The sequence below is a fragment of the Salarias fasciatus genome, chromosome 11 (genome assembly GCF_902148845.1).
Source record: "Salarias fasciatus chromosome 11, fSalaFa1.1, whole genome shotgun sequence".
Lineage (NCBI taxonomy): Eukaryota > Metazoa > Chordata > Actinopteri > Blenniiformes > Blenniidae > Salarias > Salarias fasciatus.
This window is the reverse complement of record NC_043755.1, coordinates 6713338-6729437: the sequence shown is the minus strand read 5'-3', so window position 1 is coordinate 6729437 and position 16100 is coordinate 6713338. Positions and strand designations below refer to the sequence as shown.

The 16100-nt window shown below is 44.2% G+C and overlaps 1 protein-coding gene across 2 annotated transcripts; it reads right to left on the bottom strand.

Annotated features, from left to right (window-relative positions):
- Nucleotides 1–198: 198 nt before the first annotated feature.
- On the bottom strand, nt 199–11648 carry usp5 (ubiquitin specific peptidase 5 (isopeptidase T)). Of its 2 annotated transcripts, none has more exons than XM_030103087.1 (20): nt 11392–11648; nt 10311–10439; nt 10114–10180; nt 9759–9886; nt 9453–9598; nt 8648–8832; nt 8463–8557; nt 6919–7112; nt 5794–5865; nt 5054–5141; nt 4783–4908; nt 4546–4699; nt 3639–3801; nt 3458–3546; nt 3123–3308; nt 2689–2832; nt 2461–2603; nt 1122–1272; nt 943–1027; nt 199–481 (listed from the first exon to the last, which is right to left on the bottom strand). In XM_030103087.1, exons 1-20 carry the CDS (start codon nt 11497–11499, stop codon nt 388–390), a joined length of 2547 nt encoding a protein of 848 aa, XP_029958947.1. In that variant the 5' UTR covers nt 11500–11648; the 3' UTR covers nt 199–387. The 2 variants fall into 2 exon arrangements, with proteins under 2 accessions (XP_029958947.1, XP_029958948.1); XM_030103088.1 differs by having other exon boundaries at nt 3180–3308; nt 11392–11647.
- Nucleotides 11649–16100: the final 4452 nt, after the last annotated feature.

Below are 16100 nucleotides of genomic sequence, written 5' to 3'. Positions count from 1 at the left end.
TAAACTTTATGAACGAAGAAGAACTGCTCAGACTCGAGTTTGAGTCATCTGGAGACCTTTTCTGAGTGAAGCCTGGACTAAATGAAGACACCTCAGATGACAGTTTGACTAGAGGAAGTTTCCCAGCAGGCAACTCACTGAATCTGCAGGTGGTTTGTAACCAGTAGATTAAAAAAAAAGAATAAAGGAACTACCCCCCCCCCCCCCCCCAGAACACCTCATCTGTACATCTGCACCAGTTTGTTTAAGGGTGTGTATATATGCACTCTCAGAGATTTATTTACATGTTTGTCAGCTGTGAAGCGTGCCAGGGTGAATTGTAAGAGCTTGTTGGAGTGCAACTACAAACGTTGTCACGCGTGTGAAAGCGCCGCCGCCGCCGCCTCATTATTCTGCCACCCTGCGGTAGAAGTAGAGGTACCCCAGGTCTTTGGGAGGTTTCTCTGAAGCACACACCTTCTGGTCGTTGAAGATGACCCACCTGGGGAACACAAACAGCTGCTGTTAACAAACATGACGGCATAATTAATCAACTTATCAACACAAATCATCCCCCCCTTTTTTTTTTTTAATACAAACTCTTTTTGTTTAGGATGTGAGAATAAAATTTGTGAATATGAAACACTCAATATTTTTATAATGGAGCGTCTCAGCAGCTATGAAATCATAATTTTGGAGTATGGCGCCCCCTGCTGAGCCACATGGACACAATATTTTACTACATTAATGAGCACATTTTTATGCCCTGATAGATAAATTACCACCAGATTATAAAACAGAAAGCATATTTAATAGACAGCTTCTTCAAGCTGTAATTCATTGTAGTTTCCATTAAAAAAATGCTATGAATTCAATAGAAATTCCCTTTTATTCACTTTCACAAGATGAATTCATTTTAGGGGAACCACCGTGAGGCTGGCCAATAATTCTCAGCACACTTACTGCTGGTCCTTCTTGATGTGGCAGACGTAGTGGCCGCACATGGTGCTCGTCCCCATATGGCTGATGAATGCAAACAACTCATATTCTGGTGAGGAGGAGGGACAAAAGCAACGTATGAGCTCATTCTTGTATAAATATCAAAATATTCTTGGTTTCATGGTCCTGACTGCTGGACTCACTGCCAGGTCCATCTCGGACTCGAGGCCCAGGAGGAGGATCCCTGCCCCCCTCGCTCTCTGCGGCCGAGCGCCCCCCCTCAGACACGTCCATGGACTCCAGGTCGTCCAGGTGAGAGAAGATCCAGTCCACTGCCCGGTCCAGCACGTTACTCTGAGCGGCGGAAAATTTCATTACAAAAAAGAACTAAAAACTCCAGATTTTTGTTTAAAAAGAAAGTCTGCCGCACGGACTTCAGATGTGTAAAAATGACAGAGGAGGGAATGAATGACCTGAGCCTGAGAACAAAGACCCAGTAATTTTATGGGAAACAATTCCACACCTCAAAACGTTTGCTTTTCTGACAACTAGACAGAACCTGGAAATAAAAAAAGAATTAGCATGCTTTTAATCTGAGACGCTTGTTTATCAGCGCAGCTTTGTTCTGTGATGCATGGCAGCTAATTAAAGTGCAGAATAAAAACCCCAGAGGTAAATAAATGACTTGTCAGTGCAGCGAGGGAGACAAGTTTAATGAAAAAAAAAAACCTGCAACGACACACAGATTAGAAGCTCTAAAACCGAGGCGGACCTGACCACAATGCTTTTGCAAACTAAAGGCGGACGGATATTCCCTCGCTGACTAAATCCTTGTTACAGATTCGTAGCCTGTGGACAGATTTTGACGTTTCACCGGATGGACTTTAATTCTGTCTGGCTGAGCAGCCGAGTGTGACGCGGAGGGTACGGAGCACCCCGAGACCGAGCCCGTAGTAGTCCTTTCACAGGAAAAGATGGCAGGTGCGCCGTGTTCGAGGAGTTTTAGTATCTTAGTATCTTATTCGCCAGGGATAGGTGGAGGGATGGCGAGCTGGGCTGCAGGCAGAGACAGGCTGCAGCAGCAGCAAGACAGTCCAAACGGGACTTCAGTAATGAGGCATAAGCTGAGCTGTGAGGCAAAGCGTTCCTCTTTCATCTCCCGACTAACCAGATTCACCGAAAAAGCCAAAACTCAGGAATCTGATCAGGATGAATCCTGCTTGCTTTTACAGTGTACCATGCCACAGCCATCAAGGGGACGTACTGGAGAGACTTTTGCTGCTCTCTGCAATGGGTTTATAACCTGATAAGATGAGCAACAATGAAGGGGCGGGTCTCAGCATGAAGTGTGATTCGGCCTCTGCCTCAGTCAGATATCTCGCTGGGGCTCAAGCCCATCAGACTTTATTTCACGGTCGCTGTGGGAATGACTTGGGCCTTTCCCAGGAAGAGCTGGAGCAACACGAGGGCAAACAGGACGTCTGAGCTGCAAACCTGAGTAATCTGGACAGACGATGACTGGATGGAACTTGGGATTCTTACCGTGGCTCTGAGTGCTCTGGTCGCCTGGTCTCTGCTGAAACCCATGGAGACGATGGTTGCCAGGTGCTCCTCGGAGAGGCTCTCGGTGGGCGTGGTCCCGGGGCCGGAGCTGCAGCCCGGCATCACCAGGGGGGCGGAGAAGTCTGCGGCCAATCAGAGCAGGAGAACGTGAAGACGGACGAAGGAGAGGAGGCAAGACGCGAAGCTTCTCCTCGTCGCTCTACACACCCGGATCGTCCATGTGGCTCATGATCCAGTTCATGGCAGCGTCGATTCCAGTGTTCCCAGTGTAGTACACCGCCTTCCTGCAGGCCTCCAGTGGAAATCCCATTTCACATAACTGAGACACGGTGGAGTCGTCGAGGACTGGAGCTGAGAGTGGAGAGGGAAGAGTAGAATTAGTAGGATGTGCTTAAACACAAAAAAAAAAGTTTAAAAAAAATTGTTGGGGATTGAAAAGTGACAAAACTCAAACTATGAAAAACGAAACTATTAAAGTATGTCTTTCTTGGTCCAAAAAGTGAATCAAATAATAATAAAAATATAAATAAAAAGGCAACAGACAGACTCGTGGAAACAGAAAAGGCAGAAAAAAGAAAAGAAGGGAACAAGGTGGACGTAAGAGGAGGAGGGGAATGAGCAGAAATGACAGACAGACTGACACAGCAGTGGGGAGTAGAGAGAGTCGTCCTCATCGTTGCCATGGGAACCCAGGATACCTTTAACCTCAACATCTGGGGTCATGAGTGGGGGCGGGGCCACCTCTGGCAGCAGCTCCTCCCCCGGCTGCTGGCCGGTGGCGCGCAGCGCGCTCAGGTCCAGAGTGTCAGGAACGTCGATGCTGACATCTGCAGGGAGGGAAAGCTACCCATCAGCCACTGCAGCACATCGCGCTCACAGACCCTGGAGACTGACGCCGACATCCCAAACTCTCAAGAGCAAACTTTATATATGAAACAGGAAAAAATGTGTCACACTCGATGATATGTCTGCTTACCCAGTTTTTTGGGCACCCAGTCAAGGCCAAAGGTGAACTTCTTAATTTGGATGACCAGGTGGTCGGGGAATGAGGCAAAGCGGGTCGTTCTGACACATTAAACAAAAAAAAACAAAAAAAATTATAGACGAGATGATTTCTGGGTAACTACGAGAGTGAAAGTGTGGCTGTGTCCTCGTACTTGGTAGCAGTGGTCTTGGCCTGCACGGCCGAGCTCCAGAAGTCTGTGAGGACCTCCGGTTCGCTGAGGGCCGCCATGCAAGCTGTGAAGGGGATTTGTGCGCGCACTGTTGGGGCTGATGTGTCTCCTTCCTCGCGGCGCCGCTCCGCCTCCTGAAGCTCCTCTGTCATTAAAAAAAGTAATATAAGCGCTGACGGCGTCACACAGTCGCTGCAGATTTCTCAGCTATACATTTTTTGATGCAAATGCCCCGTTTCGCCACATGCTGCATTAAGATCTGGTTATTTTAGAACAGTGGAGTACAGGGAACTCACTGTCATGTTCAGAAAATGATCTGAGCTTTTTGACCTGCTGTAAATAGTTATCAGAACGCGGTACACTGTGTTCATAAAAAGGAAGGACATGGTCGGCCACAATAGTCAGGTAAGCTGTGGAAGTGCGGTATGCAAACAATGCTCAATTGTTCAAAAGAGGCACAAACTGTACCGAAGCATGTCCCACTTCATCACAACACCAGCCCCATCCTTTAATACAAGGCTGGACTGTTCCATCCTTAGATGTTGTTTCCATCAAATTCTGACCTGAGCGCCTGAGTGTCGCAGCAAAAACTGATGCCTGTCAGAACACTCCGCTGTTTCCCAAATCTTCCATCTTGGCCATTCTCCTCCGACATCAACAAAGTACTATATAACTGTAATTCTCCTTTCTTCTCCATTCTCATGCTTGGTTGGAACTTCAGCGGCTCATATTGACCGCGTCCACATGCCTCAATATACTGATTTACTGACCTGTGATCAGCATGAGGCGTCTTATTTCTATTGAGTCTGAAAGCATCTTTACTTGGAGTGTGTGTCCAGTTATGCACTAGTCTGAGGATTGTGTTTACTAGCACACCGGAGCTCCTCACCTGTATTGGTGGCCTGGTCCATAGGCACGGGCAGCTGGACTATGTAGTCCACTCTCTGTGTGTACTTGGCCTTCTGCGATTGCTGGCACACAATCCTCTCCTCCACCAGGTACCTGAAGGCTTCAGACGGGTTGGACCCAGAGCGACAGTTTCTCTGACAGACAATTGAAACATTCAGATGCAGGAGAGCCGACGACAGCACTGGAAGGAGAGGCAGGGCGAGGAGTGCAGCCATACCTCCACCATGTTTATGAAGTGCAATAAAAACTCCTGAGCGTCCTGCTGCCGATTAGTGGAAAACTCCGGGTGGCCCCGCCCAACAAGTGCTTTGAACATTCGAGGCGCTATTCCGATTTGGTCTCCCTGAAAGCACAGCGCCAACAGGCAGGTTTCGTCTTTAGCAGAGCAAATATCTCGCACATACCGACTCATTTCTGAAAGTAAATCTCAAAACAAGCCGCAGATGTCTGCTGAAACCGAGACCCGGAAGTTCACCGTTCCTCCTTACCCTGGGTTCAGGTGTGCCGTTTTCGTCTCCGGGCTCGGGAGTCGGTTTGGAATATTCTCCCGACAGCAGGCCGTGACCGAGCTTGGCTCTGAGAGGGACAAACACAGCCGACATCACCGCGTATATCCAGCAGAATCAAGAGGACGGTTTGGATACAAGTCTGGAAATGTTTTCTGGCTTTTGGGTATCATTTTGGATTTCCCAATTTTGGAGAAAACAGTCTCAAGTCCGATGAGATTTGAAAAAAAAAAAGAAAAAGGGACGATCATTTAGAGCAAACTGACGATGCACTAAACAGCCTGTTGAAACGTCATGTTTCTTGATCGGTATAGAGCTGACAGGTTCAGTCAGGAAGGAGAAGGGAGATGTTTTTCTCCTGCATGGAGCTGAAACAACACAATGCCAGGTGTCAGTTTAAATCAGTGTAAACCCTGCTGAAATCATTTCAGTTCGGAGGGGATCAGCCACATTAAAAGACAAATATTACATTTTAAGACAGGGCTGTCTGGAGAGCAGGACATAATCAGCTTTGTCTGACAGCTGGCACACCACCGCGATATTGGAGTGTGACGCTACCGAGCACGTTGGCCACATTTCCACGGCAGCACAGGAAAAACCGGGTAGAATGTGCGAGTGGAAACGGTGCCGATGGAGAAGACGCACGCATAAAGCAAAGCTCATAATTACCAGTATACTTCTAACCTGGTGCCGTCGACAGGATTTTGCACTTTGCCACTTACACTTGGGTTTTGAAGTCCTGGGTTGGGTCGCTTGGCGCTTCGTCTATTATCTTGTCAATATTCGACACGTACCTGCAGAGGATGGAAAGAAACGGTTTCTGCATCCATCAGGCTTTAAAGCTGTACAGCCTGACGGTTTCACTTGTTAGATGAATATTCAACAAGTAACGCTTGCTGCTATAAAGAACAAGTTGTGATGCATCATGTGACTGCGGTTTGCCACGAGGCAGAGGAAGTGGAGAGCAAATGATGTTTCTCCCTCCTAACTTCCAAAGATTGATGAAATCAGAACAGGGAAAAAAAAAATCCAATTTTTTTTGGATACAGCCCCACATTAAAAATGAACTGGATAAAAAATGATAAAGCAGAAGGAGTTGATAAATGCTCATCAGTCACACATCTTCCAGTTCTGCTTCAAACTCAAAGCATTCTGGGACATCACTCACACCCCTGAAGACGTTAGCAGCTGAATGATTTCAACAATGAGATAAATGTGGAGAGAAACACAGAATTCAGGCATGAAGATGGTATTTACTTTTAAATGCAGAAGCAGTGAAAATTGTGTTGACATTTTTGACATTTATGAATATTTTTTAAACACTCCGCGATCGCCCAGAGAGTACGAGCAAGCATGTTGCCAAGCAACCGAGTCCCCGATCGTCATGTTCAGCATGTGAGTTCACCGACTCGACGCATTTGGAAAGAGATCATGTCGAAATGAAACGAGCCAACCACATTTAGAAAGTTAAGAAACACTCAATGTGTCAGAACTTTAATTAAACAGAAGCCTCAGTGGAATGTTGTGATTGCATTTATCTGACTGAAAACATACTTTTTAATGGTTAAAAAATAATTGCTGAAAAAAACACTGAAAAAAGTTCAAAATGAAACCAAAATGGTGAAATTTATTATGTTAAATTATACCTATGTGTATCTTTTACTGACTTCAGGTGATGTAAATTCAAAGAGCTCTACTCAATGCAAAAGAGTGACTTATCAATAAAAGACTCCATGGAAAGGTCAGATGGAGAAAATGCAAGGCACTCACAGCTGCTCATTCGCACATATTCATGTTGTTAAAGCCGTACTTCAATAAGTAAATGTTAAAAAAAAGGAGTTACTGACTTGCTCTCGAAGTCCGGGACGGTGAAGAGCACTTGCATGACAGAGTTGAGGTAGCAGCTGTTTCCCAGGTTCTTCATGCCGGTCAGGCCGGGGCCAAACAGGGGCCGGAGGGTGGTCCCCGACTCCTGGATCACCTCCCACTCCCCCACGCGCTGGTTCACTGCAATCTCCAACTCGGTCATGGTCCGCTCGGTCTGGAGGAGTTGGGATGAAAACAAACATTGTTTACTTGTGTTGTTTGTGACAGGCGTGACGCACGAAGAGATTGGTTGCGAACAACGGGCAAAGACGAGCTGGAATGATGAAGTGATCACAGCAAGGAGACGAGCGAGGAACTGCAGAAGACATTAAGTTCTGCACTTTGTCTTTCACTCCGTTGTAGCAGTGCTCCTCCGCCCCCGCTGGTGCAACATCATTAGGTTTGTGCAGCAATACATTAGAAAGACAAGTAACAACATTAGAGTACGCAGTGAGAGGCGCGGAGATCTTAGGATTGAAAACTATGAGGTCTGTGGTCGGCATATGAGAAGCAGGTGGCAAAATAAATGAACAGCAGCAGGAAGTCAGAAGTGAAAACAGGTGTTAAGGAAATTGTGCGAAACAGCAGGAAAATGTAATGAGAATTTGCTGCTCCTATAAGGCGAGGCGGTGATAATTCTAAGCTATTTCATTATAAAACAAGTAGGATACAGACAGGTGTGTAAAAAAAAAAGTAGAATACAATGCAGACTTTCACTCTGCATAATTCAATCATTCCGTTTCAAGCCTCATTTCAATCTTTAAAACTCCAGACATGAGAATCAAAAATACAATCTCTCATAATTTTACAATATTTCAGCAGACTGGATGATATCCTCCTTATCCAAATGATTAACAACTAAAGCAGTTTCGTTGAGACTAATTAGCTTATAAGTTTGCAAAAACAGTAGACATTTTTGTTTTAAGAATTCTGCAGATGATAAGCGTATTGATTTGCTCTCTTGGCTTTCAAACTGCACGTTCAAGGCTCAGACTTCTGTTTGTAATTCTATTCGATTCATACTTCCAAAAGGTCATTTTTGTTTTTCTCCAACAAGCCTTCTGCGTGAAACAACTTCTATTGTTTCACTTTTTATACATTTTGAAAGGTCTGTTCAAACACTATGTGTAAAATAAACTTTTTTTCAGATAAATCTGCAATGAAATAAATGAATAAAGGAAAACCCAGTGATATTCATGTAAACTTTTCTCATTTTCCTCTTTAATGTCACTGCTTCTGACTTTGCAGCGATCGAGACGCCACACTACGAAGCAGAGCTCCAGAGTTCCGGTCGTCGGCCAAGAGGAGGGAAAAAGCCGATACCTCTGACTGAATATGCAGCTCCAGTTGTAAAGCAGCGGGCTGATCAATACTTCTGTCTACAAGAACCTGATCTGAGGCTGAATATTGATAACCACCAAGAAAAATAGGCGGATCAAATACGTGCAGTGGCTATTGAATGAATAATAAAAGCGTATTTGTTCTGGTCTCTTTCCCCTAAAGTCAGCAGAAAGGCGGCACTTGCCTTCTCCATGGTCATCATGTCGATGCCAAAGTGGGATAAATGCTCCGGTAACTTCGAGTCCAGCACCATGTCGTCTTCGTCGTAGGAATACACATCTGGACGTTGAGAAAACAGCAAGGTTAAGGACGCATGGACAAAAACACGAGCTCCCACCAGCAGTCGGGGTGATCGTCTTCTCTGCGTACCGGCGCCATCTGGCGTGATGGTTCCCAGTTTGACGGCGAGGGGGTAACCGGTCTCCTGGAAGTGCAGGAGGGCGTGGTTGTTGCCCCCGGAGCCGTTAAAGTACCGGCGACCGCACAGCACTTTCCCGTCCGTCAGGTTCATCCAGAGGTTCTCCTGGAGGTCACACACCTCACACCGCCAGCCGCTGGGACGGAGAGAAGGAAAGTCAGATTCACTCTAAGACTTTCTAACAACATACGTTGACTCTTATCCTGTATTCAGAGCTTCAGCAGCAGAAGAAATATTCTAAATTTCGTTGTTGAAGGCAGAGCGGCATTATCCTATTAAAAGAACTGATAATTAGAGAATTTTTTTTCCCCTTTTTTCCATTAAACAGGAGCATGTTTATTCAGCCATGTGAAATTTCATCATTTGTGAGGAATATTGAAGCTGCTGTGGGTGTGATCAGAGACGAGCACTCTGGGTAATGGAGGGTCGCAGTTGGCGTCTCTTGTTCGATACACCCGACTGTAATGAGCAGTTCACATCTGACTGTTTTCCGCACGCTTGGCTGAATTACATAAACACAGCCCCACATAATGGCCTGCCAGCAACACTCCTGGGTTTCTGTGTGGATGGAGACTGTGATCAAAACATTACCATCTGAACTTTGAAATTTTCCAAAGCTAAAACAGAAAGCCGAAGTCGTTTTCTGTGGATCTCTCCAAGTAAAGCTTAACTCAGTCCTCCAGGACCACAAGCGGCAACCTCTGATCTGCACGGCCCTGCATGGCATGTTTAATTATTGGAGATCTGCAGCCTCACCTGGGAGGGATCTTGAGCCCGTTGTCAAGCTGTTTAAGGTCAGCCGCATGCCGTGACTCCTGTCTCACCTCTCCATCCCACTGCTGAACTTGCAAGGTGTGAGACACTGAGTCGGCTGCCATGATACCTGCCATTGACAGCGACACCTAGAGGAGGAGGAGACGATGCAGCAGATTAAACTCAAGCCTAACTGACAGCTGAAAATCCTTCATTTTTATATTTATGTTTTTGGCACTGTGTCAACAGAGACCGAGTCTTAATGGAACATACAGTTCCTCAAATAAATGAAGAGCAAACATAACTCACCCGCTCCTTCACAACATCAGGCATGGTAGCAAGATCATCTGAAGTCACCTCCTGTCTGTCTGGGAGAATGACCACCTTCACATCTTCCTCGTATTGCTCCTGCTCCACATCGAAACCTCCTTCAATCCCTGGGGAGATCCAAGAGACGGCTTGACTTCAGGGACGTTAACACAATCTCTACTTTTAAGATCACACTTAAAATATTCTTATCTGATAAAGTTTATTGGTTCATGTGGGACTGTTGTTGGATTTTTGTTGACTGTTGATGGCTATTTAGTAATTAGCACCACATCCATAAAACAGAATTAATCTCATATAAGAGGGCAGCGAAAATAACTAGTGTTTGTGTAAATACCTATAGCCAGTCTGGTGGGCTTTTTCTTCGGTGGGTGTCCAGAGCCAGAGTTATTGTCATCTTCTTTCTGTGAGAGCAACACAGAATGTCTATAAGCATCAGCTTGGTGGAGGGGAAAGTGAAAGTGACAACCTCAACATGTGGAACTGATCACTGACCTGAAAAAAAAACATGACAGAGTAAATCGAAAAGCGTACCTTGGCCTTACGTGTCCGGGTGATGTGCAGGTAAGCCCTCTGACCAGACCGAGCATGGTGTCTGCCCACATATTGACTCCCGAAACCCAAGAAAGTGTTCATGCACACATACAAGCCTCCCTCAGTTTCCTGCGAGAGAAACAGAGGAAATCTTGAGCATGACAACATGAAATCAGGCCTGAAGCAGAAAAACATCTAAAACGTGCAGGATGCCGGCTCTTGAGGGATTCAGTTTGACCCCTAAGACCATTGGAGTTAAGATGTCCCACAGTGTGTCGTGGTTATACCACAGTAATGACAATGATATTGCATAATGATATTAGGGACTGTCTTGTTGTACAGACTTGTGCGGGGTGTAACCTGCCTTTTATTGATTGTCGGCTGGCCTAGGAACCAGAAGCTATCTGCATCAGCGCATGTATGATAGATGGCTGACACAGTAAAACTTTATTTCTACAGCTGAATTAAACAGATGTACAGTAGATGCGTGTATCAGCAAAATCATATATTTCCAAGTTCAAATGAAGTATGAATGGCACTAGCTGGTGCGATTTAATAAGCTCAAATTGCAATAAATATTCAATTAATTGCACTGTATTTAAATAAATGGACTCATAACCAGCAACATGCAAAGCTTTGATGAACATTATGTCACATCATCTGTTACTATCAGCTATCTGAATGTGCTAGCCTTAGCATCTATGTTTAGCATCACTCATTTAATGTTCGATAAATCCACGAGTAATGACAGATGTGATTTAATAAATGTTGAGATTAGATCACTGACCCGTTGTATAAAACTTGCAACCATACATTAAATAACATAACCAGGTAATCCAGCACAGCTAGCTAACGTGATACCACAGCTAAGTTTCCATTACAGTGCATTATTAGCCTAGCTTGGTGCTAGCTCGCTAGTTAGCTGAAATGTTAAAACCCCGGCAAAGCGGAACAACAAAGTGAGGGAAACGGTAGCAAAACGCCACGGTGTGTGTAAGCGAGAGGGAGACTGGGGAAACGGATGGTAAATATGAAGTGTTTGTAAGCTGACGGCATGGTTTACAAAGAGAAGATGGCTCACCGGCGAGGAAAATGACAAGGCGCATTCGTCTTTGTGGACACGGTCCCCGGGCTTCGGGACCCGAATTGTGGACAAAACCGACATTAAAACCTCGCCAACGTCCGCCATGGTGATCTGGCTTTGTTCCGCCTGTCAGTGAGACACTTGCTCCACGGAGTTTGGACCCCCAGCCTCTGTGATTCCCCGGCTCGGATGAGCGTCAGTCGTGTGGCCCGTGCTGTGCAGAGTGTTTGGCTGAATGAATCATGGGACGCAGCAGCCGACGTGAGTTCAGAGAAGGCCGGACGGACGCTGGCAGCACTCAGGCGGGCGCCACTTCTCGCCGTAACACCTAGAATACGAGGCGCGCTTCTCACCGTAACACCCAGATAAAAGAGCTCCTATTTGTTCTCACAAAAGGGAAATACGTAAAAATTAAAATACGAAAATAATTATAATGTCAAAATTCAAATATTTAGCCTGTTATTTATTAGTCCGCCTCATTTGAGATCGAATGATATTACATGAACTGAAAGAATTTGTGATTTGACTCACTCCAACATGACTGCAGAACAAAATTACTTTCAGTATTATTTAAAAGACAGCGAACAAAGATTTCCAGCTGTTTGAGTATGCCCAGGCAATAATATTACCAACAGTCTACAATATATATTATCATAGATGAAGTGATGTATGGCATACATACAGACCAAGTTATATGTTATAAGGTCAGTTTTGTTGAACCAGCTACCAGTTTCAGCCTGGAACACGAACACAGTATTCTCTTGATGATGAGATGCCTTCATAAGGCATCGCTATGGACCATTTATAACTTGTAAAATATATTTAAAAACTAATGCTTCCTTGTTATCAGAGACAAAGTAAATTTTGTTGGTTCTTGGGGCGATTTAAAAAAAAATGTTTTTGGCATGGAGTTACATTTCATTTGCTTCACAGAACAAAATGAAAAAGTTATCACTCAAAACAGCATTGCAATATAAAACATCACCAAAACAGCTGTATTTCCACAAAGATGACAAAAAGAGTGCAGGGTGCTAAAGTGGATGTTGTTCGTGGTTGCTGCATCATACTGAATAATAATTATTTTCAATTATTGTGAAGCACATTGAGCTGCAGTTTCAAGGGTCAGCAGATAGCTCTCAGAATTGGAAAACTGTGGAAAAGTAGATTATTTTCTCATCAAGAGTTATGTCTAACATTGAAACTGTGATATATGTAAGATATTTTTACTTATCAAACTAAATTTAGGGTTTTATTCTAATTATAGCATCTAGAAAATAAAATAATGATAATAAACAAAATATTGTTTGCTTATAAGTTTGTGTATGGAACAAACGAGAGCAGAAGTTCTTAAAAGTAGAACATCATGCTCCTTAAGGGGGCCTCAGAGCTATGAGAACTCAAGTGACACCCAACCTGATCTCCACTGATGTCTTGCCTCATTGGATATAATGGATGCTACTTATTATTGTGCTATAAGATTCATTACAGGCTGTAAGTCACTCACTCATCACTGTACTCTATACGTATCATATCATATATATATATGTATCATATATATATGATGGTTGTCACTGTCCACTTGTAGGCTTAATTTCTAAGGAAACTATTGAGCCGCTCCCATTATACATCTGTATTTAACTCAGTGTAACATCTAATCCAACATACAATTTGTGCTCTTTGGATTTCCAATCAGCCCCTATCCCCAGAACACATTTAGTTTTGGATGAGGGAATTCATGTACTCTTCTCCCTCTGACTGTAATCAATCTTTAAAAAAAATCACAAAAATACTGGAACTTATCACTATTAATGACTTTCAAACTCATTTTATCAATGGACAATTGTAGATAGTGTAGATGCTTTATTGCAGAGTACCATTATCATGTTTGTTTTAGTGGTCTTTGGTGAGTTGTCACCTTTCTTTCTCTCCTCAGGATGCTGTTTCCTCCTCCTCTGATCCATTCAGCCCTGTCCTTCTCCTACACTGCCCCATCCCTCACCAGACTTGGACTTTCTGTTTTTGTTTATTTTATGATTTCTTGTCTTTGAGTCTCTCTCTATCATTCTTTGTTTTTAATGCTGCCATTTTTGCCAGGCCTTGATTGTAAAAGAGATGATCTGATTCCAGCAACTGGAAAAGTGAGTCAGTAAGTAAAAAATATATTTCAAAATTTCAGACTGTGTGTTTTTAAAGCTGTTTTCACACAGAAGGACAACATATCTTGAAAGCATCGAATGTTGAGGGTGTTACAGTTCAAAAATTGAAACACATGACGCATTACTGCACTTGTTATAATGTGACTGTTATTTTTGACTATTTGATTATCAAAAATCAGAGTATGGGGAAAGTTTAAATCCACAGATATATACAATTAAAGCCGCAAGCGGCATTGGTAGGGACCGAGCCTCCCTGCCAGCCCGCGACTGAGACGTCCATCCACTAACATGGGAGTTGTTAGCATCTGTGATCCACTAACATGGAGTTGTTGGCATGCCCAGTCCACTAACATGGAGCTGTTAGCATCTGTCATCCACTAACATGGAGTTGTGAGCATCTGTCATTCACTAACATGGAGTTGTGAGCATCTGTCATCCACTAACATGGAGTTGTAAGCAGCTCCCATCCACTAACATGTAGCTGTTAGCATCACTTATCCACTAACATGGAGTTGTTAGCATGTCCCATGCACTAACATGGAGAAGTTAGCATCTCCCATCCACTAACATTGAGTAGTTAGCATCTCCCATCCACTAACATGTAGCTCTTAGCATCTGTCATCCACTAACATGGAGTTGTTAGCATCTCCCATCCACTAACATGGAGTAGTTAGCATCTCCCTTCCACTAACATGGAGTAGTTAGCATCTCCCATCCACTAACATGGAGTAGTTAGCATCTCCCATCCACTAACATGGAGTAGTTAGCATGTCCCATCCACTAACATGGAGTAGTTAGCATGTCCTATCCACTAACATGGAGTAGTTAGCATGTCCCATCCACTAACATGGAGCTGTTAGCATCTCCCATCCACTAACATGGAGTAGTTAGCATCTCCCATCCACTAACATGGAGCTGTTAGCATCTCCCATCCACTAACATGGAGCTCTTAGCATTTCCCACCCACTAACATGGAGCTCTTTGCATCTGTCTTCCACTAACATGGAGTAGTTAGCATCTCCCATCTGCTTTTGAGAGTCACTGAATGAAGGCACTGAGTGTCAGAGTGTGATTGACAGCTGCTGTCAGCTGTGTAACTGCACTGCATGCCCATATATGGTAATGTGAGTTAGAGTGGAGAGAGGAGAAAATTAAATAGTTTTTTGGGGAAACAACTGCTCCTCGTTCCTTTGATGTTTGGCAAAACTGAACAAAAAATATCACGTTTGATAGGAAAATTTGTTGTCTTTCAGTTGGTGAGGCTTTCAGAGAAGTCAGACATTTAGTTTGGACCGTAGAGGCCTCAGTTTGTGAGAAGCGCGAGATTTTTCCCCATCCGGCTCCATTATAACTGAGAGGGAAAAAAATGCAGAGCGCACACCAACTTATACCTGTGAAAACATACATAAATCATGAAAATGTCCCCACTTATGTTACATCATCTTGTTCAGGAGAACCTGGTGACGCTTTATGTGTGCTCGGTTTGTTGATAGGGATTACGGTTTAGCCGCAGTCACCGCTTGTTCGAGGTGCTGAAAAAAGGCGACTTTTTTCCTTTTTTCCCCATTATAACGGATGAGGGCCGGTGCAAGGCACGATTTCAGACTTGCAACTTTGTACGCTAATAAAATCCACACCGTTAGACTTTTGACAAAGTTGTTCACAACTTTTGTAGAGAAATTTGTCCTCTTTCACGTCGCGTGACTCTTATGTCTGCACGACAAACGGTCTCAGAGGAGATAATTTTTTCGTGAGGAGTGATTTTGAGCAAAATTTTACTTTGAAAGGGAAATAGCGGACTTCCTGTTGGATTTAGGTCAGGGGTGTCAGCGCGTGAAATGTAGATCATGATGAGACGAACGCGTGAGTGTTGGTTTGATCTCTCTACGACATTCCTGCGGGCCGTGGCGCCTATTTTACTGTTTCCAGGTGGCGCTAGAGAGCAGATGAGGTTAATTTTTCCATTTTATAAAATTTTTCGCCGGTCATGATGTGCGTGCCAAATTTGGTGAGTTTTCGTGCATGTTTAGGGGGTCAAATTTGGGTTCAAAGCGGAGGGACGTATAATAATAATTAAAGCCGCAAGCGGCGTTGGACGGGACCTCGCCCTCTGGCAAGGTGGCCTGACTGAGGTCGTCCTTGTACATTGATGACCGAAGTCCAGGTCACTGGGAACCTTGCTCCTCCATAGACTTCCAGCACCCTGTCACCGAACATGGAGTTGTTAGCATCTCCCATCCACTAACATGTAGCTGTTAGCATGTCTTTTTCACTAACATGCAGCAGTTAGCATCTCATATCCACTAACATGGAGTTGTTAGCATGTCCCATCCACTAACATGTAGCTGTTAGCATCTGTCATCCACTAACATGGAGTTATTAGCATCTCCAATCCATTAACATGTAGATATTAGCATCTGTCATACACTAACATGAAGGTGTTAGCATCTCTCATCCGCTGACATGTAGCTGTTAGCATCTCTCATACACTAACATTTAGCTGTTAGCACTGATGTCTCAGTCATTGGGAATGTTGCCAGTACATAAACA

Bases quoted from the DNA above. Each gene is read 5' to 3' on its own strand.
- usp5 (XM_030103087.1), bottom strand. From the start codon at position 11,499: ATGGCGGACGTTGGCGAGGTTTTAATGTCGGTTTTGTCCACAATTCGG. The intron at 10,440-11,391 runs GTGAGCCATCTT...TTTCTCTCGCAG, and splicing joins CCTTGTCATTTTCCTCGCCG to GAAACTGAGGGAGGCTTGTA. The intron at 2,604-2,688 runs GTGTGTAGAGCG...GATTGGCCGCAG, and splicing joins GAGCCACATGGACGATCCGG to ACTTCTCCGCCCCCCTGGTG.